We start from the raw sequence: 24830 nt of genomic DNA, 5'->3' as shown, positions 1-24830 counted from the left end.
CAGTCCAAAGTTTTGACTAAAAAATTCACAGACCGAAAATACCCAAAAAAACTACTTAAAGACGCACAACAGAAAGCCAAAACGCAAAACCCTCCAGGCCCGACTCCTAAACCCCAGACCAATGACACACCCCGATTCATTACAAAATACAGTGCTCAACATTCATCTATTCGCAATATCCTACACAAAAGGTGGGAAATCCTATTACAGGACCCCCACCTCCGATCTATACTCACACCCGCACCGGCAGTTACCTACAGACGTGCCCCCAACCTGCAAGGCATACTAGCTCCCAGCAAGCTGCGCACACCTGTACCGGACCCCACCCCTACCCCTATAGGCTTACCTCCAGGCTCTTATTCATGTAAACACAAGAAATGTCTAGCCTGTAATTTCATCCATCAGACTACCACATTTCAATCCCAAGTCACCAAAATAGACTACCAGATCAAATACCATATCAACTGTGAATCAAAATACGTAATATACATCATCTCATGCCCGTGCCAGCTCCAGTATGTGGGCAGAACAACTCAACCCGCAAGATCTAGAATAGGACAACACAAAAGAAACATTATAAACAAATATCCCCTCCATAGCGTTTCACGTCACTTCACTTCCCATCACGACAGCAATCCAGAATTCTTTCAGATCACACTCATCGACGCCATCCCACACAACCGGTCCAACTCGTTTGAGCTTTTAAAATCACGTGAGATGTACTGGATCCAAATCTTGAAATCCCTTACTCCAGAGGGTCTCAATGAGCAGCTGGAGAAAATCCATTAATCAATTACCCCCACAGACATGACCTATTATTTTAACTTGTCGTCTCTCATCTTCTATTTTTAGAACATGGTAAGAACATATTACCATCAAGCGCCCATGCACAAAGAAAAGGTTTTATCCCTCTCTGGGCAAACTGTAAAAGTTCCTACCACACATATATAGTTTTACCATATATAAAAGGTTTAATTTTTAATTCCAATTACTCGAGTTCGTGTAGTAATTTTTGATTGACGTTTTACCCCCTGTTCTTATGATGACTTCATATCTCATGTATTATTGTTTGGATACTTCTACTACAACCAAGACAGTTTGAACACTGTTTTTTTATCATATTAATGTGTTATTAATGTAATTTTTATATCTGTACAGTTGATGGATGTGCAATAGAATTGTGCCTTCAATGAAGCACATAGTGGTTTAAAACACAAACAGTCTATGTTTAATCCTGATTAGAATTTTAATACAACGGTCGTAACAGTTACAGTCCAATGAAACTTTCTCTTCTATATATATGTATATAACCCTAGGTTTATTCCAGCAGAGGGCAGCATTGTCCTGCATATAGTACAATTGATTTCATGTTCATTGACTTTTTAAGAAACTGTATAATAAGTCTCCAGTTACAGTTTATATTTATTCCTTGTTATGTATTTTCTACTTTCTCCTATTATTTTCATAATCCTCCACACACTATCAGTATGGGCAAGCCCCTCTGATGATTCAACCCGTTCTTCCCATAACCACAATGTCATTCTTAGATGCGGAAGGGAACACAGCACCGCCCCATTCCGCATTCTCTATCCACTCCTTTGTCCGCATCTGCGCACACACTTTGCGCACGTCACCCCGGCCCCGACTTCCACCATACAACATCACATGACGCTAGTCTCTCCCACCCGCTCCCGCCCACTCCATCCCCATTGGATACACACTTCCAACCGTCCTATCAGCGCCCCCGCTGACGTCACTCACCTCCTCCGCTCGATCGTTCTTATACTTCTCATTCCAACATGGCCGATACAGAGGTGCCACGCCACTCATCGAGTACATGTTGGTAAGTAACTTCTCCGTATTTTGTGCCCCATCCCTCACCTTCACGGCCTCTCATTCGTCTGCACTCCCATAGAGTATTCCTAGGCACCACCATCCTGCCGCTCCTCTCTATGACACTGTTGTACATTCTTTTATGTGAAAAGACATTGTTGCACTGTTTACATAGAGCAATCCCTTCAAGCACAGATTCCCATAGGGACACTAGGTCCTATTTGAAACTTATACTGTCTACTGCATTGTACAATAGAATGCACCGTTTTTGATATGGAATATGCACAGATTAATAGCCATTAAGCACGTGTTTGTATACTATAACACATCTAGTATTCTAATGGTTGTCAACTATCTCTGTCATTTTTGCAGTGTATTGCTCCTGTCTTTTTATTGCCTGAAGAAGCGGGTTCTCGCCCGTGAAACGCGTTGCGACTGTTACTAGGAGCAAACGAATAAATTGTATACGATTTGTATAATTACAAGTACATGTGTCTATTTTTGGTTGGCTGGTCCACCACCACAACCGAAACATTTTTAAACTTTTTATTGTCTTTTATCCTACCGGCGCCTCTGTACACCTCAGTACATCATCATTACAGCTGATACAGAATACTGCTGCCAGACTGCTAACCAACCAACCCCGTCACTGCCACATAACGCCAGTCCTGCATTCCCTTCACTGGCTACCTATAGAATAGATGGTCCTATTCAAGATTGGCCTACTGACATTTAAATCCCTGAATAATCTAGGCCCTGGATACATGAAAGATATGTTGCAGCTGCGTAGCAATCCCCGCATTCTCAGATACACAGGTTCTAATAATCTAGTCATACCCAGAGTCCACTTAGAAACTTTTGGTCCCAGAGCCTTCTGTCATGTTGCCCCTACGTTTTGGAACTCCTTACCTCAACAGATCAGGACAGCTCCATCCCTGGACGTGTTTAAATCCAGACTGAAAACCCACCTGTTCAGTTTGGCATTTGCAGAAATATAACTTTTGTTGTGTGAATACTTCATCCTACTAATTACTGAATCTGAGAGAGCCTAAGCGCTTTGAGTCCTATGGGAGAAAAGCGCTATAGAAATGTTATTGTATTGTATTGTATTTCCTAGAGGGAACCTGAAGTAAGAGAAGTATGGAGGCAGCCATTGGTGATGGTCATGTGTAGGAGAACTGACAGAGAAGCATGTGGTCAGGGGATAGATATGTAAGGCTCTGATTTGCTAGTCATGATCATGTGCTAAACAGGATGTGATCACAGCCAACCAGAGCTTTGCAAATCTATCAGCTGATCAAACGAATCACATGCTTCTCCATGAGTTCTCCTAGACATGACATCCTCATTATCTAATAAGCAATGCAGGTTGCCTGACTTCTGTGCTTATGCGCCACCTCTAATACTATACGTCAATAGCCCAGAATGAGCCTGCAGATCAGCTGCTGTGACAAGTGTGGGACTCAAACACCTATAAAGCCACAAGGCTTACAAGGGCTGTTTTCTACTGCTCGCGTTTTGCAAACGGTTTCCTGGTCACAAAATACTAGGACATACTATCGGAAATTGCATGAGTACATTTCCATTCAGCCTGGTACACACATCCAATTTCCATCCATTGGCCAATTTGACCACTTCCATGTAATATGGGAGCAATCTGTTCAAAGTATTCAAAGTCTGCTGGGCCTCATACTACATGGAGGCGGTAAAATTGGAAAATCATTGACCAATCAAAATTGTTGTGTGTACCAGGCTTTCACGTGACGCAATTGCCATGTTTTTAGCCAAGTGCAACATTTGTCCTGCTGTACTTTTTTATGCTGAAATTTTCTTGCAATTCATTTAATCGGGTTCTGTGGCTGTTTTTGAAAACAAAAACGGACACTTACCTGGGGCTTCTACTGGCCTCCTGCAACTGTCATGTGCCCGCACCGTCCTCTACGATCCGCCGTTCCCCACCGCCGTCATCTAGCTAGACAAATACAACTGCGTCCACACGCATCCTATCTCTCGCTCGCGTCTCCGGGAGCTTAATGCACAGGCGCAGTACGATTCTGCGCAGTAAAGCTCCAAGAGTCGCAAGCGAGAGCTAGGACGCGCGGTACTGCAGTTGTATTCGCCTAATTAGACAAATAATTGAACAGTGACGGCGGCGGGGAACAGCGGATCGTAGAGGACGGTGCGGGCACATGACAGTTGCAGGAGGCCTGTAGAAGCTCCAGGTAAGTGTCCGATTTTGTTTTCAAAAACCCCCACATAACCCCTTTAAAGGAAACCAGTAATGAAAGTTGAAATGGTATGGAGGCTGCCATATTTATTTCCTTATAAGCAATACCAGTTACCTGGCTGTCCTGCTGATCCTCTGCCTCTAATCCTTTTAGCCATAGGCCCTGAACAAGCATGCAGCAGATCAGATGCTTCTGACATCATTGTCAAATCTGACAATATTAGCTTGCTTCTGCTGTTATTCAAACACTACTGCAGCCTAATAGATTAGCAGGGCTGCCATGCAACTGGTATTGTTTAAAAAGAAATAAATATGGCAGCCTCCATATCCCTTTACTTCAGTTGTCCTTTAAAAAAAAAAAAAAAGTGTTTAGCGTCCTCCTGTACAAATCGAAAACACGCCATGACACATATTGGCCCATATGCAATTCACATTTTAACCGGAGTTTTCTCCTAAGTGATATTTTGAAACTTGTCAATAAAATGCCCTTTAAGCCACCAGAAAACAAGAAAATACTCAAAATAATTTTGATAGTACTATTTCACATACTTTTTGGTACTTTTTTAGGTGAAAAGTGCTGAAAAGTTATTTTAAATCGAAGATGAAAAATTATCTCCTGGGAGAAAAGTCAGGTGAAAAAGTGAATTGCATATGGGCCATTGGATGGTAATCAAGTTGCTATGGTGGGTGTTGAATCACCAGAGCAATTCCTAGTGGAAAACAGCCCTTGACAATGACAGACTCTGTATTCCTCTCACTTCAGCTTCTCTTTAAACCCCCAACCAATCGGCTTCCAATGTTTCCAGTGGCTGCCCTGACTGCTCAGCAGGTTTTCCTGGCAGCAGAGTCTGCAGTCAGGTTAGGTTGAATGTCACAGCCACACTGCATACAAGTTAAGGCAACACCGCAAGCGCACCTTTAATGTTCTCCTTATATTTACTATAAACAGAGCACAAACCGGCCATTGCCCCTGTTCTGCTGACACAAACATCTTACATCTCAACATTGTCCATTCTAACAATACTGACATCATCTTCAAGAGAACCGGTCACGGTTCGCAGTGTTCGTAAACAGATGCTGCTGCTTAAAGTGAACCTGTCAGGGCTTGCAAGGTTTACAGTTATTTCAGGGCAGATCTTATGATGTGCCTACATTAACCTTAAAGTGGACTTGAATTCTTGCACAAGACAGAAGGAAAACAGAGAGAAATGCACCCTGTATGTATTTAAAGAATTTAGCCTGTTTAATTCCCCCTCATTTGTGTCTAATCACAAGTTGTAATTTGATTTCTCCCCGTGTCACCTGACTGCCATTTGAAAACATAGGGTGTTAATGTTTGCTTCCATGAAAGCAGGAAGTAGACACACTGCAGAGTTATTGCAGGATTTGTTTCAGCTGTAGCAAAGAAATGTTTTAGTGTAAAGGTTATTATTCTGTTGCGTATCTTTTAGAGCAGAGAGGAAGTTCTGAGTTCAGGTCCGGTTTAATGAAGGTAAATAATACCAGGGATGATTAACGAGATGTAAATATTTCCGACTTCGTGCAGATTTATGTAACTTTTCATGCAAATATATGCAGCTCGAAAATGGACCAATCAATTTAAACCAGGATGGACTTGATTGGTCCATTTTCAAGCAGCATATATTTGCATAAAAATTTACATAAATCTGCAAGAACTCGGAAATATTTGCATCTCATGGATAATCCCTAAATGGCACTATGGTGGTGACTAGGGGTCGCCGTAGAGGACTGCCATGGCCTCCTGGCTCTCAGTGTTTTACATTCTTCCGGTCTCGCCATAACCTCTCCTCCTGCTGGCCTACGGGGAATAACGGTCGACGATGCCAGATGTTTAGCGCTGTAGTGCAGGAGATTTGGGCACAGCTGGCGCCACCATAGGCCGTAATAGAAATTACAGCTATAGCAGCGCACAGTCAATAACTTCGGCGCGTCAGAAGACGAAGCTGAAGTTGGTTTTAAAACACAATAATTTGGCCTCCAGCAATAGCTGGAAGATGAATTACATAATTCCCCACTATCCACGTGGACCTGGTGGGGGAATAGTAATTCATGCCGCCCGGACTTGTGCAGCAGCAGTATAAGTCATAATGGCTGTATCCTGAGCCCAAGTCTCCCGGCAGCCAGTTCATATGTATGCGCCAGATGTGCCTGGTTGGTAGAATGGCAGCTGGTGGGGCTCTATGCCCCTGGTTCTACCCTTCCCTCTCCAAATCTCCCCCGTTGTCTTATTGCACTATCCAATGCTGTTATGCGCATTGTCTACTCTATGCCTATCTTACTGTAGCTAGCCTGTAGGTTCATATTGTACCATCACCAACCCCATATGTAGTTGGCAAAATAAATCCGACTCCTGTGCATTCAAGAAACCATTCTGGACACTGATCCTCTAAGGAACCGATCTGCAGGGCACCCACATTTCCCTCCTTACCAATAATTAAATGGGCCCCCTTATGGAGGTGCCCAAAAATTAACAGTTTTGCAGACGGCGTGGGGGTTGCGGCGATGGGGACGGTTAAAGCGGGATTTTCACCATAAAAATCTAATTTCAACAGCAACTGGTCTGAGTGTATTAAGTGATAAAGATGCTAATCCTGCATTCAAAACTTTTTCTGCTGTTATGGTTTGGAGTTATCGCATACCTTAGAGGAGCACTGGCTCTTTAATTGCCATTGCCAAACAGTTGCATGCTGGGGGGGGGTCTTTTTCTCTATAATATATATTCCACCTCTTCCCTTTATTTCCCCCTCCTTCTAATGACATAAGACAGTGCACTTCCTAGTATAGACCTGAGTGGGAGTGTCTGAAGACTCTGGGAGGAGGTTGGGTAACGAATACACAAGTAGCAAGAAAAGAAAAAAAAAAAAGAATGAGGGAGGAAATTATGTCAGGAGGTCAAAGGTAACCAAGATGGAAACTGTCTAGAATAGGATTCTCTGCTTTTCCTTTATAACATTCAAAGGAATCATAACGTGGATAGTGCAATACATTTGTTAAGTAACTAGAACTAGTATTTATCTACTTATATATGTGTTTTTTATTTCTAGGTTAGCATGGGTGGATGGAGTAAGGTGGTTAAAGTTTGCTGTGGGGGATGGTTAGGGTTAAGAATTGACTGTTGGATAGTTCAGTGTGAGAATAGGCTGAGGTTTAGCTGTAGTAAAATATAGGTATTTCATACAGATATTCTACTATTGTTTTTTCTGGGCACCCAAATTTGCAGGCGTCCTTTTTTTGACATACGCCTTTATGACCATGCTTAGGCCTAGCGATTAGCTGCTTAGGCAATGAGCTGCATACAGCAAGGAAATATCCGATATACAGGCAGGGAAGAACCCCAGAAGCAGCAGATATGGAATGTGTGTAAGGCTGGATCCACACTTGTGTATCAGTTTTCTGTATGAGTTGTCTGGCAGTGCTGCACTGCTGTCAGTTGTTTTTCTGCATGTGAAAAATGCATTCAAGTGTAAACTAGCCCATTGATTAACATTGGTTCTCAGTTTTCCTGTGCAGTAAATGCACAGAAACACGAAGCAGCGGAGACGGGCCCTTAGGGCTCTTTCACAACAGAGCGGATTTCTGGCGTTTTGATGCAAAGCCAATAGTTTGCGTTTTCCAAGGTAAAATCTAAGTCCATAGACTTAGGAACTAACTGATAAGTGCCACACCGCAACTTCCCGATGTCATGCCGTAGGCCATAACGCATGCATGAAATCGGGTTCGTGCAAACGTTAGCTAGTGTGAAAAAGCCCTGAGTCAGTTGTTTTCATAAAGCAACATAATTTGTACTTTAATGGAATGTACAGTCATTTTTTAATGAAGTTTAGTTCTAAAAATAGATTTCAGTTTTTTTAAATTATGGAAATATAATATGACCAATGAAAATGTGATTTATTTATTTTTTTAGAGCCCAATCCGAGGGTTTGACCGACTTTGTAAGTACAAGAAAGGCCTGGCAGTGCAGCAATGCAGCCACAGAGTCTACTATCAATAACCAAGTCTGGGGACTTTGCGCTTCTAATGTTAGACATTAGGCAAACAGCCACTCTCTTTTACTTACCAGTAGAGTACATTTTTTCTTCTTTTGTGGTCTGTAAGTTCTTAAATACATGTCTGAAATCTCTAACTTCTAAATGATGGTCAAATGAAGTGAAAGTAAGGGCTGGTTCACACGGACGCTTGGCGGCGTTTACCGCCAAGCGCTCGGGACTTGGACTTGTCGGCTAAACGCCCACATTTAAGTGAATGGGAGCGTTTAGCACATGCTGCGATTACCATCGATTGCGCAAACGCGGCGTTCCGATCCGAATTTAACGCGTAGTTAAACGTAGTTGTTTTAGGCCTTTTTTTTATATTTTTTTTAAAGAGGACCTCAACTCTTCCACAGGAGAGAAGGAAAACAGAGAGAAACTCACCCTGTTTGTATCTAGAGATAACAGCCTGTCTAATTCTACCTTATCTGCAAGTAATGAGCTACTGTAATTTGAGCTGTCATCTCTGTCTGAAATGTGCCGCGGTGTGCCAATCAGACAAGCTCTATGTCAGGGGTCAGGAACCTTTTTGGCTGAGAGAGCTATAAATGCCACATACTCTGCATGGGGTAGGAGGGGGTGGCGGGAATATTTGTATAATGGCTGCCTGTCTGGTCCCTTGGGGGGCGTTATGGACCGAGGGGGGCCCATGAAATTGTTTTTGCAGGGGAGCCCCATACATGGTAGTTACGCCCCTGCACACAAGACAAAGACACATTTCTGATACAGGTTCACTTTGAGGCGCAGCATAGATTTACAGAGACCACCTCGTTTAATCAAGTCTCTCAGGGATTCCACTTACAGACCTGCTTCTATGGAGGCCTGACACACAAATCGCATCCAGGACAAGGCTTATAAATGTTCCCTTTCAAACATCTGGAAAAATCTGCCAATAAAATCTCGCAGATAGTGTTTTTGTTTTTTTTCCCCCATGTTGGACCTGTTGATCCTTCTGTTATCTCCTCCAATGTGCAGTACCAAATCCAAAGTTCTATTTTACATGCATTCTGCAGTTCTCTCTAGAAAAATGACGGTGGGATAAAAGACCAAACGATCTACCGCGTCCTTTCAAAAGAAAAAAAATAGGATAGAAGTTTCCAAATGAAAAGGAATGTGTGCTTCAGTTTAATTTGTTCTGCGTTAAAATTTCTCAATCGGTTTCTCTGAAATAAAGCAGGTGAGTCATGAGAGCGGCGACGCCAGATGAGATCTGTTGGCGGTCGTGGTAAAATCCGGTCAGGCTGCTCACATCAGTCTCGTTTCCTTCCTTGTTCTCTGGTCCCCTCGTCTCTCCAGCCATGTTGTGCTTGTCCTTCTGGAGGAGCAGCTCCGGTGCATGCGCCCAATGACTGAGGCAGCCTCCGAGGTGGGAGGAGTTTACTGTAACACGAGGCCCACCTGGAAGTAGAGAAGCCAGTCAAGTCTACATCTGAGAAATCGGAAAACACAGAGTTAAAGGACAACTCAGGAAAGTGTCAATGGCTCCGACGTTCGATAGAAATACATTTTTTACGGTATCAGCTGCATGGGGTGTAAAGCCCACCTATAAACTTTAAAGTACCCCATTTGTTGGAATATAAGATAAGTAGGACTATAAGATGCACCTAGGTTTAGAGGACAAAAAAACAGAAAAAATAAATTAAAGGGTCCCTGAGCTCTCCAAAAAAAAAAAATGAAACTGGTACTTACCTGGGGCTTCCTCCAGCCCACCGTAGGCCGCGAGGTCCCCCAGTGTCCTCCTGGCTCCTCTCATGGTCCCGCTGGCGGATCCATTACTGGCGACTTTTGGGCTGAAGGTCAGCTGGTTCTTCCTGAATGGAGAAGCTCCACATCATCACGCCGCCCGCTACACGTCATTGCGCCGACCAGCGCAACAGTCCTGCGCATGTGCGGTTCAGTTACAAACTGCGCATGCGCAGGACTGTCATGCCAACAGCGTGATGACGTGGAGCATCTCCATTCAGGAAGAACCAGCCGAGCTTCAGCCCGAAAGTCGCTGGTAACAAAGCTGACAAGCGGGACCGGGAGAGGAGCCAGGAGGACCTCGCGGCCTACGGTGGGATGGAGGAAGCCCTAGGTAAAAGTACCAGTTTTCTTTTCTTTTACTGCTTAGAGTCCCTTTACACCTGGTGCATCCACGGTCCAGGAGCGTCTTGTACATGTTCTCCCCGAAATTATTGTGTCTCCCTTTTACCCAGTGTCCTACAGGTCTCCTACTCTGCCTCTGTTTCCTTTGAATGATTTCCCCATTGTGTCACACAGTAAAGACATAACAAACCTGGAAAGTACACAGGCAGCAACTGGCTGCAGAAAGAGGCCGCTCACCTTGTCAGACTCCATAGCTGGGCATCTCCAGTTGAACAGGTAATATTGTAAGTTGCCGTCTCCTATCCCGAATTTCAGCTTTTCCAAGAAAGTTTTGTTCTCCATCAAGTCCAGAGCGTTAAAGACATCAAATCCTTTCTGCAGAGACCCACAAGTTTAGAACGGACATTAGTTTATTGTTCGCAAAAAATTACAAAAAGTTTCAGTCACTTGCTATTAAAGCAATTCTGAAGTGATAAAAAAAAAAGAAAAATGTTAGATACTTACCTGAGTAGTGGAAAGGGTCTATAGTCCAGAGGCTCACTGGATGATCCTACACCTCACTAGAGGCGGCTCTAGGCTTGGGGTGGCCCTGGGCAGAGAAAGAATCTGGTGCCCCTGTGCCTGCCAATGTCAGTATGGTAACTTATGCACGGTAAATGGCCACGTCTGTTGTGGACACTGCATAGCGGCCTTGAGCTTATGACACAAATGTTTAACTTTGTGGTGTCCTTTCTCCATGCTGCCAGGGGCGGGGCTGGTGGGGAGAACCTTGTGGCGAGTAGGCTGCAGACAGTGTCTTTACTAGTGACACATGAAGGTGCTGGCGCAGCACACAGACGCGATGTCACTGTGCAGTGACATGTGCAGCTATAATGACCAGGCCATCCCTCGGTGAGCGCATGTGGTGGCCCCCTGGGAATGATGGCCTTGTGCAGATGGCATATGCCTAAGGCCGCCCCTGACCCCACTATTCCAGCGCAGGGACCGGCTTCCAAGGACGGCCCTTACATAGGTGCAAACTGCATAATTGCCCCAAATGCCAGGTTCATTTTGCCCACGGTGTAAATGGAGTTAAATAATGAGTTTTCTTGACCTTATGAGACTATATAAGTATGCCTGCCCCAGAATTCCGCTCACAATTCACTGTGAGCCCTGTTACACCAGCCGCGTTTCGATCTTGTTTTTGGAATCACGCGTGATTGGATGATTGCAAGGGCACAGTGATTAACATGCCAATTATTGTGCCCCTTTTCTATCAAAGCGCTTCAATTTTTGTCCAATCACATAGAAATTGCAGCTTAAATCGCACTCAGTGTAAACAAGAATAAATCATGTTCACATCGTAATGCGTTTGCAATGCTGATCGTGATTTTTGTTGTAAAAGGGCCCTGTCTCTTTACTTGGATTAGCCCATTATCAGCTTCAATAGAGTTATCTCTTTTGACCTCAGTCGGCAGAACTCGCTGTGCTGTAAATTCTTGGAATGCTTTGATCTCCCTGTACTAGCAAAAAATATAGAAACTGAAAGCAGAAGTCCTCTGTTATTGTCTCACACTGCCCTCTAGTGACAAGTGGCCATAAATACACATTACAGCAGTGCTAATTCAAAGCAAGGAAATGTAACAAGAAGAAATAATAGAGAGGAACGTGTTCTACCTGATGGACCACACCTTTCCTGATTCAGACCCATCAATAATTTGAGCTGTATCAAAAATGTGTGAGGATCTTGGCCCTGGTAGGACCGGTTTGACATACCTGCTCTAAATAAATTACGGTAGCTGCTAAAAGGTTAAACAGTGCTGTACAGATTATTTTTATCCAAATACAGTAAGAGGTATAAATTAAACCTATATACGCCCTGCGTATGTAACCTGCCTCTGCTTTCTGTATGTAACAGGCAGCTGGTTGAGGCAAGAGATTTATTCCCGGCTGTAACAGTGTTATTATCAGGGGGAGATGTGTCGATACAGGAAGCCCCTTTCAGGATCTCAGGATTGCCGTGGTTACTAAATATTCTGATAGGTGTGAGCTGAACATCTCTCTCCTCTCGCGCTGAATATTAATATTGTGAGGTGATAATGACTTACTAATTTGGCGATAATGAGCGCGTCGTTCATGAGGTCCAGCAGCGGAGTCTCTGTGTGGACATTGTAGAAGGAATAAGCCGCCTTTAGTGTTTTGTGCATGGGGTGGTGCATCACTGTGGATGGTAACGTGTAGAAGCTCAGGAAGTCAGTCAGTGCGCCGCTGGGGCCCTGAGGAGAAGAGGGAGGAGTCATGGGCATGCCCAGCATTATCTGCATACCGCTATACAAAACACTTATACTTAAAGAAAATCAGAGATGAATAAAAAGCCTGTTTTTTTACTTACCCAGGGCTTCCTCCAGCCCCATAAGCATGGATGCGTCCCTCACCGACCTCACACGTGCCTCCCGCGGTCCGGCCGGAATCCTCCGTTCAGCCGCAATCAAACCCCGGTACGCGGCTCAGTCTGACTGTGTGACCTCAGCCGGGGCCTTCTGCGGTGTGCAGAAGGTCCCCCTGCTGACGTCACACAGCCGTTTACCGGAGCCGATTGCGGCTGAACGCCGTCACTGAGGAGGACGGCGAGGGACGCATCCGTACTTATGACCCCGGGTAAGTAAAAAAACATGCTTTTTATTCATCTCTGGGTCACTTTAAGCCTGGTACACACTTTCAATTTTGATTGGCCAATTTTACCACCTCCATGTAGTATGAGGGTCACAGATTTTGAATCCTATGAGCGCATTGTGTAGGTAAGCTCTCATGCTACATGAAGGTGGTAACATTGGCCAATCATAATTGAAGGTGTGTACTAGGCTTTAGAACTATGAACTCTGAGTGAAAAACAGCATTGTATGTAAACTGCATTTGCATTATTTCAGGGCGTGCAGGGGGGTGTATTGCTATGCATATGACCCTGTCGGTGCATTCTGCCACAGGGTTGCGTAATTCTATTTTTTGGCGTTGCAGTGTGATGCGAGGGGGGCGGAGCAACATTTTTGCCAGGTGTAAAAGCTCATTGACCAACTCTAGCTAGGAGTCACGCTAGACAAGAGCTGAAACTTTAAAGAGGATCTGTACTAACAAAAAATGCCCCTGGGGGGTACTCACCTCGGGAGGGGGAAGCCTCTGGATCCTATCAAGGCTTCCCCCGTCATAGGAACGGCGGGCATGTAAATATTTACCTTCCCGGCTCCAGCGCAGTAGCGGCTCCGAAACAGACAGAAATAAACGATCCCAGTTGCGTCAGCTCTACTGCGCAGGCGCAAGTCTCCTAGATCGGCTATTCCCACCTATTTCCGAGTGGAGAGCCACAACAGCGCCCCCTGCTGGAACAGGGAAAGGTAAAAATTGCACAGCCTGACAAATTGTCTGCTGTGCTTTCCGTGGGCTGCAGTGAGACCGCCGTGGGACTGAGGTGGACGGGGGAAGCCTCGATAGGATCCAGAGGCTTCCCCTCCCGAGGTGAGTACCCCAGGGGCATTTTTTTTGTACAGTGTCTCTTTTAGGGAACCCGAGGAGAGAGTGATATGGAGGCTGCTATATTTATTTCCTTTTAAACAATACCAGTTACCTGGCAGTCCTGCTGGTCCGCTGTCTCTAATACTTTTAGCCATCGAGGTGTTCTGACTCAGCTTTTACTGGATAAAGGCTTGTACACATGTCCAAACAATCTGCCCAACTATCTTATAAACTTGTCTATTGGAAGATAAGTTGGGAGCGTGTACGGCTGGCAAACAACAAGACGACAACAGGTAACAGGCTGTTTGCCAGATCCAACCCGTGGATCAACCTGCCCACCTATCAGGCAGATTGGCATATGTGTGCAAGTCTTTTGTTGTTTATGAATGCAGACATGTTGTGCAATTTGTCATTTAGCTTGCATGCATAGTATGTGAGTTGGTTGGCGTGTGTACATACTTGTCAGGTAAACAACTTGTTGTGCGGTTGGGTCATATACTGCTGGTTGTGCATTAAGTTGGATGTGTGTATGAGCCTTTAGCCTTGTTCCAGGGTTTTGGCTAAAGGTGGCCACTAACGATCCAATTTCTAGTGAAAAATCATTTGATAATTCTGAACGGACGAAAAATCGTTCATTACACCATCAACGAACCAATCTTTGCTTCTTATCTATCACAACCAACTAGAAAATCCAAATTTTGGTTTGACCAAAATCCAGTCGGATGACTATTTTTATAATCGTTCGTAATCGATCGTGCTCATTAATGGAGATTATTTACAACCAATCCGATCAGAATTTCTGATCGCTCAAACGATTTTTCGCTAGAAATTGGACCGTTAGTGGCCACCTTAAAGAGACTCTGAAGTCTTGCTAAAATGCCGGTTTTACTTAACTAACTTCATTAGCCCTAATGCCCTACCTAAAACGCTGCATCCCCACGGCTGAAATCGCTATAAAACCCCCCGAAATCCCTGGAGGGAGATTTGGGCAGCGCTTCCTTGTAGAGGCAGAGCTTTGAGCAGTAGCTCTGCCTCTACTCCCGTCAATCGGCGCTGATCACCGCCTCTCCCTGTCCCTCTGTCTTCTTTCACTGAGAAGGGCGGGGGAGAGGCGGCGCTTAGCGCTGATTGATGAGAATAAAGGCAGAGCTACAGCCCAAAGCTCTGCCTCCCCCAGTAGCAAAATCCACGACCAAGCAAGTCATGGATTTTTGCACTGGGATTTGGGGGGGGGGGGGGGGGTTATATCGCGATTTTAGCCATGAGGATGCAGCGTTTTAGGTAGGGCATTAGTGCTTATCAAGTTAGTTAAGTAAAAACGGCAATTTAGCAAGACTTCAGTCTCTTTAAGACACTAGGTATATCAGAAGATCAACGGGACTGCCAGGCAACTGGCATTGTTTACAAGGAAATAAATATGGCAGCCTCCATATCCCTCTCACCTCGAGTTCCCTTTAAAACACCATATACAATTCAATTTTTTTTCCTGAGTTTTCTCCAAGGAGAATTTTTTTTTCCATTTTTAAATCACTTTTCAGCACTATGGAATGGAAAAAAATACCAAAAAGTAGGTGACAAATTATTTTGAGCCTTTGTTTCTTTTGCTGATGGTTTAAAAGGCATTCTATTGACAAGTTTGAAACTATCACCTAGGAAAAAACTCGGGCAGAAAAGTTAATTGCACACATGGGCCCGGGTAAGGGCTGAGGAGACCAGCCAGTATGTTGGTCGTCCCGTATCAAAAGCTGTTAGTGCCGTGCACTTGACTGAGCCCTTGCAACTAAGATTTTTTCTGCCATTCTTGATTGATCCATTCGATTGAAAGATCGATTGGGCAGCAATGTTGTAATATCGAACAATATATGGCCACCCTCCGCTTTCATCGGGGATTCCCCTTTAATAGTCAATGTTTATTAATAGTGAGAAATTTGATTTAGATTTTGTTTATGCGATCTCTTCTGCTAAGCATTTGCACGAGTAGCCGGATACTACAGGGTAAAACTAAGCCCCAAAGTGGAATAATGCCTGTATACACACGTGTTCCTGATTGCTTGTCTGCTATATCCTCTTTCATGACCTCTCGCTTCTGAAAACGTCATATGAGTAAAACAGAACTGATCAACTTTCTACCATTCTGCCTGAAATATCAAAACATGTTAATAACACCTCCATAACATCCCCCTAATGGGGGCTTAGGGGTAATATTTGACTCCTTTCTCTTTTATTCCTCATATTCACTCCCTAACCAGCTCCTGTCATCTCCAACTGAAAAACATATCACGCATCTAACCTTTTCTTACTTAGGACACAACTAAAATGTTAGTACATGCTCTTATTTTATCTCGCTTGGACTATTGTAATATATTGCTTTGTGGACTACCAACTAACAGACCAGCACCCCTCCAATCTGTACTTAACTCAGCTGCTCGTCACAGCTCTCTTCTCGATCTTTCTCTGCTGCTCCTTTCTGCCAAGCTCTTCATTTGCAACCAATTAACTAGAGGATCCAGTTACAACTCTACTCTAACTTAAGGCAGCCATACACTGGTCGATTGCCACCAGATCGACCAGCAGATAGATCCCTCTGTGATCGAATCTGATCAAAGAGAGATCTATTGGCTGGCTACACTGCAAACAGATTTTGAATCGATTTCAGCATGAAATCGATTCACAATCTGTGGAGCTGCCGCCGCCGTCCCCTGCATACATTACCTGATCAGGCCGGCACAACTCCCCCGGTCTCCGCTGTCTCTTCTCCGCTCTGGGCTTCAGCTTCACTTTACTTCCTGTCGGGGGAAGTTTGAACAGTAGATGGCACTCTATTGTTTAAACTTCCCCCGACAGGAAGTAAGTCAAGCCAGCCGGAGCCCAGCACGGAGAAGAGACAGCGGGGACACGCCGGCGGAACAGGTAATGTATTGCCGCTAGCGTCGGTTGGACATTCGAACGCTGCTATCGACGCACTCCCGACTCATGGGCGATCGAGCAAAATTTTCCACGCAGACAGATGGACGGGACGAATTCGGAGGGAAATCGGACAATCGGTCAACGTGTGCGCACCGATTTCACAGCAGATTCGATCACAGTGATCGAATCTGCTGTCTATCGGTGGGAAATAGAGTAAGTGTGTGGGCACCTTTATAAAGCTCTCCACAATCTCTCCTCCCCTGTACATCTCCTCACTAGTTTCCAGATACCAACCCAACCGCAACCTCAGATCTGCACATGACCTCCTGTTGTCCTGAATTACCTCCTCGTATTCACATATACAAGATTTTGCATGTGCTTCACCCCTCCCCTGGAATGCCCTTCCACAACACATCTTTCACTCTTTAACTTTTGATATCTTTAAAGGGACCCAGAGCAGGTTCTAAAAATGAAAATTTCCACTTACCTGGGGCTTCCTCCAGCCCACCGTAGGCAACAAGGTCTCCCAGCATCCTCCTGGCTCCTTTTCCGGTACCACTTGTCGGCTGCGTTATTGTACGGCTTCAGCCTGAAGTTGTAAGGGCTGCTTTCCCCTTGGTTGATGTCCGTCATCACTCCAGCCGGTGTGAGAGTCCTGCGCGGTTTATTATTAGAAAACTGCACATGCGCAGGACTCTCACGCCGGCCGGCAACCCTGACGGCTTCAGGCTGAAGTTGTCCAGTAACGGAGCCAACAAGCGGGACCGAGAGAGGAGCCAGGAGGACGCTGGGGGACCTTGCTGCCTACGGTGGGCTGGAGGAAGCCCCAGGTAAGTTGAAATTTTTATTCTAGAACCTACTCAGGGTCCCTTTAAATACTCCCTCAAAGCGCACTTTTTATGACAAGCATACACTCTTCCACAGGCTATTCTCCCTTTTTTTAAAGCCAAGTTGTACTCCTACTAGATATCCTAAAAACACACTACCTCTAGGCACGTTTATTGTACACTACCCCACTTCTTGTCCCCTTCGATTCATTTAGATTGTAAGCTCGCAAGGGCAGGGCTCCCTCACCCTTGTGTCTTGCATTATACATTTTATTCATCATGTTACTTTTGTCACTATCATTACCAATTCTGTACTTTGTATATTGGTGTATACAACTGTCTGTGGTATTACGTACCCCATGTTTGTTTCTTACTATGTACAGCACCACGGAATACACTGGCGCTTTATCAATCAATAATAACAATATACTCACCTCTACAACATAGGTTTCCATGATGTTTTCTCGCGGAAGGAACCAGTGTAGCACCTCCTCCTCGTCCATTACAGGCGCCAGGTAAAACTGGCTTAAATAGTCGTTCAGTAGATGCTGCACCATCCCAATGTCTTTCCTCTCCATCGGCCGTAAGCCCGCCGTCTTGGCTGTCTGTGGATGGGGGGGGGGGAGGAGAGAGAGAGAGAGAGAGAGAGAGAGAGAGAGAGAGAGAGAGAGAGAGAGAGAGGGGTGAGCGGTGCTCATAGCCTGATCTGGCATTAATTCTATTAGGAGCTGTGGAGGATTCTATAATTAGAGCAGCAAGCAGTAATAAGTAGTCTGCGGCTCAGCCTCTGGATCATTGTTATCAGACACCGGGAATCTATTGCATTAGCTCTGTGTGTTTACATAGCGGCTGGTCACCGCTGACCTCAGGGGACCGCAGGCCGGCCCGTGGCTGCCAGTTATAGCTGTGTTATAGCTGTGTATGTGTATACAGAGCCAGTGAGAGGAAAACTGGCAAAGGAAAGGAAAGAGGCTTGCAGGCCTCAGCCGTGACTGCCAGTTATGCTATAGCTGTGTATTTATTTATTTTAGTATTTATATAGTGCCGACATATTACACAGCGCTGTACAGAGTATATATAGTCTTGTCACTAACTGTCCCTCAGAGGGGCTCACAAACTACTCCCTACCATAGTCATATGTCTTTGTATGTATCATGTAGTGCATTTATCGTAGTCTAGGGCCAATTTAGGGGGAAACCTATTAACTTATCTATGTTTTTGGGATGTGGGCGGAAACTGCAGTGCCCGGAGGACACCCATGCAGACACAGGGAGAACATACAAACTTGTAGATGTTGATCTGGCTGGGATTCGCACCGTGAAGAGCTGCCAGGCGAGAGTGCTAACTACTATGCCACCATGCTGCCGAAATTATGTGTATGTGTATACACAGCCAGTAAGAGGATAACCAGCAGAATGAAAGGGGCTCACAGGTATGTGCAGGCCAATCAATGCAATTTTCCAGTGTAGCATCAATCTGAATTTCAGCAGCAGGTTTACATCTGCATACAAGTATGAAAATAAATCAGGGTTATAGGACTGAGGGACCTTCGAGAAGTCTGAGCGGGTATGAGTGAGCCAACATCTCCTTCCCTGAACAGATCTCTGCTTTGTGATGGGAGAGGCCTGCAATTACTATATGGGGAAATGGCTGCACTTATAGGGGGGAATAATGGCTGCACTTATATAGTGCGTCATAATGGCTGCACCTATAGGGGGAATAATGGCTACACCTATAGGGGGCATAATGGCCGCACCTGTAGGAGGGCATAATGGCCGCACCTGTAGGAGGGCATAATGGCCGCACCTGTAGGAGGGCATAATGGCTGCACCTGTAGGAGGGCATAATGGCCGCACCTGTAGGAGGGCATAATGGCCGCACCTGTAGGAGGGCATAATGGCCGCACCTGTAGGAGGGCATAATGGCCGCACCTGTAGGAGGGCATAATGGCCGCACCTGTAGGAGGGCATAATGGCCGCACCTGTAGGAGGGCATAATGGCCGCACCTGTAGGAGGGCGTAATGGCCGCACCTGTAGGAGGGCATAATGGCCGCACCTGTAGGAGGGCATAATGGCCGCACCTGTAGGAGGGCATAATGGCCGCACTAATAGGAGGCATAATGGCTGCACTTACAGGGGAGGAGGATACTGGCTACACCTATAGGGGGTTACAATGGCTACACCTATAGGGGGTTACAATGGCTACACCTATAGGGGGTTACAATGGCTGCACTTATAGGGGGACATAATGGCTGTACTTATAGGGAGGAATAATGGCTACACTTATAGGGATCATAATGGCTGCACTTATGGGGGGGGGGGGGGGGTAATGGCTATACCTATAGGGATCATAATGGTTGCACTTATAGGGGGGGATAATGGCTGCACTTATAGGGGGGAATAATGGCTGCACTTATAGGGGGGAATAATGGCTACACCTATAGGGGGGAATAATGGCTGCACTTATATGGGGGCATAATGGCTGCACTTATAGGGGTGCATAATGGATGCACCTATGGGGGGATAATGGCTACCCCTATAGAGGGACATAATGGCTACACCTATAAGGGGGCATAATGGTTGCACTTATAGGTGGAAAAACGCTTGCTGCATATCCTATAGTAGGGAAATGGTGGCTGCTGATCTTATTGGGGAAGGGGGGGTTGTTTACTGATCTTATTGGAGGGTGTCTGCACATCATATAGGAATGGGGAGCGGTGGCTGCTGTTCTTATAGAGGCGAAATGGTGGCTGCACATCTTATAGGGGGGGGGGATGGTGGCTGCAGTTCTTACGGGGGACATGATGCTGACGTACACACAAGAGCGATCCAGTTTTCTGCATTAGGAAATGTGATATGACCATAAAGACCTTAGACAGCAGTATGAAACATCCATCATTCTTACATCAGGAAGTCTGTACAGCTTCATCGTCCTTTGTAACGTCATATTCCTACTAAGGTGAGAAAACTTCACCTCTACCAGTTTTCTAGGGTTTAGGGAGCGGTGCCAATACCTGTTGAAATGAGAACAATGGTTAGTGTGGGGGAAACTGAACCACTCCCTGGGCAGGCAGGTCTCTCCAGCCTCTTCCACAGCTAGGAGGCTTCAAATCCCGATACCGGCGGCCTTTATACAGCATGCTGACCAACAAGCGGCAGACCTCCATTAACTACAAGTGTGAGCGATGAGAAGGCTGCGGACATGTTACCTCCAGTATACACACTAGAAGCAGGAACTCTGTGAAGTGTAAACAATAGGCAGCTAGTGTACTCAACATAGAGAATGCTGTGGAGAAGTGTAAACAATAGGCTGCTCTGATACACAGCATATAGAATGCTGTGCTATACTGGAACAATGTCAGGGATACATTATATACTGTATTAAAGAATAGCCAGCAATTGATTAAAAAAAAGGAACTCCAGTTCCTAATGCAGAACGGCCAGCATTTCATTCTGGAGTACTACTTTAACATATTTATAAGTACACCTATAAATATCAGGCTTCATACACACTAAGAGTTTCCACCTCCCTTCTTTTCCACTGTTATTTGACAGGTCCCCTTTAATCCCCAGCTAAGAGGGGGGCTGGTTTCTAATCACTGCATGCAGTAAAAAGTTCTTAATGAAAACCCTCCTTTGTATCTCAGCGTGGCTGCGGAATACCAAGCTAAACTCTTGTCTGAAACCTGCTTTTAAAAACCCAGTCACAGGCTGAGCTGGCTCCCCTTTGGTACACAGAATGCCTGCCCTGTGCCAAGGCCTGAGAGGACAGAGCTGAGCTGAGCGAGAGCCCTGTGCGAGAAGGAAGACCCCAGAAGCCTGGAGCTGGGAAGCTGATACACATCTGCTCAGTGACTCCAACACCCCGCTGACAACACAGCAGCCAGACGCTTCATAGGCTGCTAATTGCTTCCCCACACGTCTGACTTTCTGCAGTAACTGGCTCAGCTTAACGTTACATTGTCTCCTCGTCGTGTAATTATACCGTGACTGACATGTGCTTTTCACATGAGCCGCGACCGCCTCAGACCAACAAGGCTCTTAAAAGTCTTGCTTTGAAGGACGCCCTTCACCAAAACAAAATTTTTCAAAGGAAGCAGAATCAGTGCAGTGATGTCTAGATTACTGCTGCTAAGAACCCTGCTCAGAAGAGTCTGCCTTTTCATGCAATACAGCCACTTCCTGTTCACAGACATTTCCACTCTCTACTAAAGCTGTGCATAATCAGATTCATCGGAACTCCATAGCTCCTTGGTTTCCAGTGTGTAGCCCAACCACCTTCCAGAAAAAGGCCTCTGCCTTTTTTATATTGCATACACCCTGGATAACAGACCGAGCCTGTTTTCCTACCCACTGGAACCCGCTTTGTTGTGCACTGCACATCATCCCGCCTCTTGTTTCCATAGTACTGATGCATTGCTACCTTTATGCAGGCACTTATTATCAGGGCTGTGGAGTCGGTACAAAAATCATCAGACTCCAACTCCTCAGTTTATGATTCCACCGACTCCTCCGCCTCTAATTTGCACATAACTATTTTTGTTGATTGAAAGTATGTTATATTAACCACTTGACGTCCGCAGTGGTAACCCCCCCCCCCAAAGACCAGGCTCTTTGTTGCAGTGCTGGGCTCAGCGATCGGACCCGATTCCTTTTTTTGTCCCTAAGGGGACAAGCCGCCGGAGGGGTCCGATCACTGCTGCCACTTTTTTTTTTCTCCCAAGCCTCATCAAGGCTGTTTCTCTCCCCTTCCTCCTCCCTCCCTCCCCTCCGATGCCTGCATTGGAACAGGACGGCGATCCATCCTGTTCCGCCTCTCACAGGCATCAGCCTATGAGAGGCCGGCGCTCCCCGGCCAATCAGAGGCCGGGAATCGCCGATCTCGAACAGCGCTGCGGCCCCTGGCAGCGCTGTTCGCATGTTAACAAAGGGGATTTCTTCCTTTACGTTTACAAGCAGTCTGCTACCCGCGATCTGTGGCTAGCAGGCTATTCACGGAACTCCGCTCCGTAAACAGGCAGGGAACGATCGCGCATGCGCACGGCCGTTCCCTGGGAAACTGCAGCCCCAGGACTTGACGCCAATTGGCGTTAGGCGGTCCTGGGGCTGCCGCCGCGGCCACGCCCATTGGCGTGAGGCGGTCCTTAAGTAGTTAAAGGCATTTCATCACTGCCAAAGCTTAGGAATTTTACATCTATATTAAGATGGCATCTGTTTTTGGGAACAGAAAGCTCCTGGCCAGGAAGCTTACACTCTACCCTGTCAGTAATTTTGGCCAGTCATTGGCAACGTGAATGCCCCAGTATGGAGTCTGGATCCACAGGCTTCTTTATTCAAAAAGGTTTAAATATCTAATTTCTTTTTTCATTGGGTTCGTCTTACTTTAAGTAGTTGTCATTACTGTGACAGCTTTTTCCCCTGTTAAAAAAAAATTTCCGCTTCAGGGAACTGCCATGTTGAAAGTTGTCAATCAGTTAAAGAGAAACTGTAACCAAGAATTGAACTTCATCCAAATCAGTAGCTGATACCCCCTTTCCCCTGAGAAATCTATTCCTTTTCTCAAATGGATCATCAGGGGGCTCTGTAAGGCTGATATTGTGGTGAAACCCCTCCCACAGTGTGATGTCAGGATCATGGTGCTGAGATCACACTGTGGGAGCCTTGTTGCATTGTGGGAAATAACAGCTGTTTACAGATGTTTCTGACTACCAAAAAAAGCAAGCAGCATCTCCTTCCAGTGACATCATCTGCCAGCAGTAACAACGTCACCATGTGATAAATGTCAGAATGTAAGTTAGGGAGAGAAAAATTTTTACAAAGGGCAAACACTGTCTGAATCATTTATACATAATTATTGTAAAAATGAAGCACTTTTTTTTATTACATTGTGCACTGTAACCTCCTACCTGCATGTGGAGACGGGCTTTGGCAGCACCACCCCAGCGGTGTACACAGCCTGGTATATCCCCTCCAGGTTGACCCTCCGGGTGATCTCTCGGATGAGGACGGGGGCCACTCGCTTCGATCGCAGCTTCTTATGGACACAGAGGAAATTGATCTCTACCATTTTCTTCACACTGAGTGGAGGAAACCCCACAGAGTGAGGACAAAACAAGAATCAATCAACAAGAATCAATGATGCACTTCCCAAAGTAATAAAATGTGCAACACTGAATTCTGCTTATCGTTGGTTTACATGTAGTAACCCTTAACGTGGCCATACATCTGTAGACTTGGCAGCCGATCGACCATCATATTCATTGTGGTTGTGGGCGGTGTCCCCGGGCAGTGAGAGTTCCTGGGGCGCCGCCCACACCGCACCCCTTCCCCTTTATATGGCCTGCTGCTCCCAAGTCAATGTTGCTAGCATGTTCCCATAATGGGTGATTTTAAACTTAGGTTAGGGTGGGGACCCCGAGAAAAGGCTGCACGAGCCGTCCCTGCTAACATGCCTTGCAGCGTGGAACAGATGTATCTCTCACTAAGAGAAGGGTAAGGTCCCCGGATAATGTGTAACGCATGGATTTGCTTCCATTGTGAGATGCATTAGTTCTTAATTCACCTGTTCCAAGTGTGCAATGAGCACACTTGTGCCTTTTTGAGGCTTTTTTAGCCCTATGCAGTGAGTACCTATCAGGTGCATCTTGGTTAGATGCGCGACCATTTCATTTTCTGCCCTATTGCATTTCATTAATTATTCATAATGAATATTTGATAACCATCGAATATGATGGAAATTGGTGCCGCCAAGAGCACGCCCGAAAGACAATTCGACCAATTTCGTTTCGAAATCGGACATGCTGGAAAATATAAGGCCGACATGCTTGATCGGTTGGCGGTAACCGCGTGCAATAATTGTGAACGAGGTAAGCGACGGAAGTCCTGAAAACATACATGTACCCTCTGGTGCCCGTGAAATATTGCTTTACCAGTCCACTGCTGTGTCCTTCTTCCTCATTTTCGCCCCACATGGTTGCAAGCGTATTGCACGTGGGGTGCGTGTGTAATGTCACACCCATGCCTAACGTGCAATACGCCCGCAACCACAGGAGACGCCAATGAGGAATGAGATCTCGGAGAGAGAAGCGGACAGGTAAAATATGAATACACGGGCCCTGAGGGAGGATGTAACTTGTCTCGGGGGGCTGCTCTGTAGCCCCAGCTTGTTTGTGCTCTGCTAACTTCTCTGAGGCTGCATTTCCACTTGTGCGGTGCGAATCGCTGCGGTAAAAATTCACATGTGGATGCAAATTTCGCATGCGAGTCTATGCGAATTTTCATGCGAATTCGCATGGAGGGCGATGTATGCGAATTTAACCATGGCAGTGCTGGTGTGCTTTTCCATTGTTTCTATGCGAATTCGCATGAAAATTTGCATACCCAAACCTCATGCGAATTTCCTATTAAATACAC

General features: G+C 45.7%; 1 protein-coding gene across 2 annotated transcripts in view; it reads right to left on the bottom strand.

Moving 5' to 3' along the window:
* Window positions 1-4949: 4949 nt before the first annotated feature.
* The window catches only part of NMT2 (N-myristoyltransferase 2), a 73243-nt gene continuing 53362 nt past the window's right edge, over window positions 4950-24830 (bottom strand). For both annotated transcript variants that reach the window (XM_068235505.1, XM_068235506.1), the window contains exons 7-12: window positions 23324-23494; window positions 20323-20431; window positions 17852-18022; window positions 12285-12452; window positions 10435-10572; window positions 4950-9507 (exon numbers count right to left, since the gene is read on the bottom strand). In XM_068235505.1, coding sequence (XP_068091606.1) covers window positions 9487-9507; window positions 10435-10572; window positions 12285-12452; window positions 17852-18022; window positions 20323-20431; window positions 23324-23494 — 778 coding nt within the window. In that variant the 3' untranslated portion in view covers window positions 4950-9486. The remainder of the gene's footprint in view (window positions 9508-10434; window positions 10573-12284; window positions 12453-17851; window positions 18023-20322; window positions 20432-23323; window positions 23495-24830) is intronic.

The sequence above is a fragment of the Hyperolius riggenbachi genome, chromosome 5 (genome assembly GCF_040937935.1).
Source record: "Hyperolius riggenbachi isolate aHypRig1 chromosome 5, aHypRig1.pri, whole genome shotgun sequence".
NCBI classification, from domain to species: Eukaryota; Metazoa; Chordata; class Amphibia; order Anura; family Hyperoliidae; genus Hyperolius; species Hyperolius riggenbachi.
Note: the sequence above shows the minus strand (reverse complement) of the source record. Positions and strands in the feature narration are given on the sequence as shown.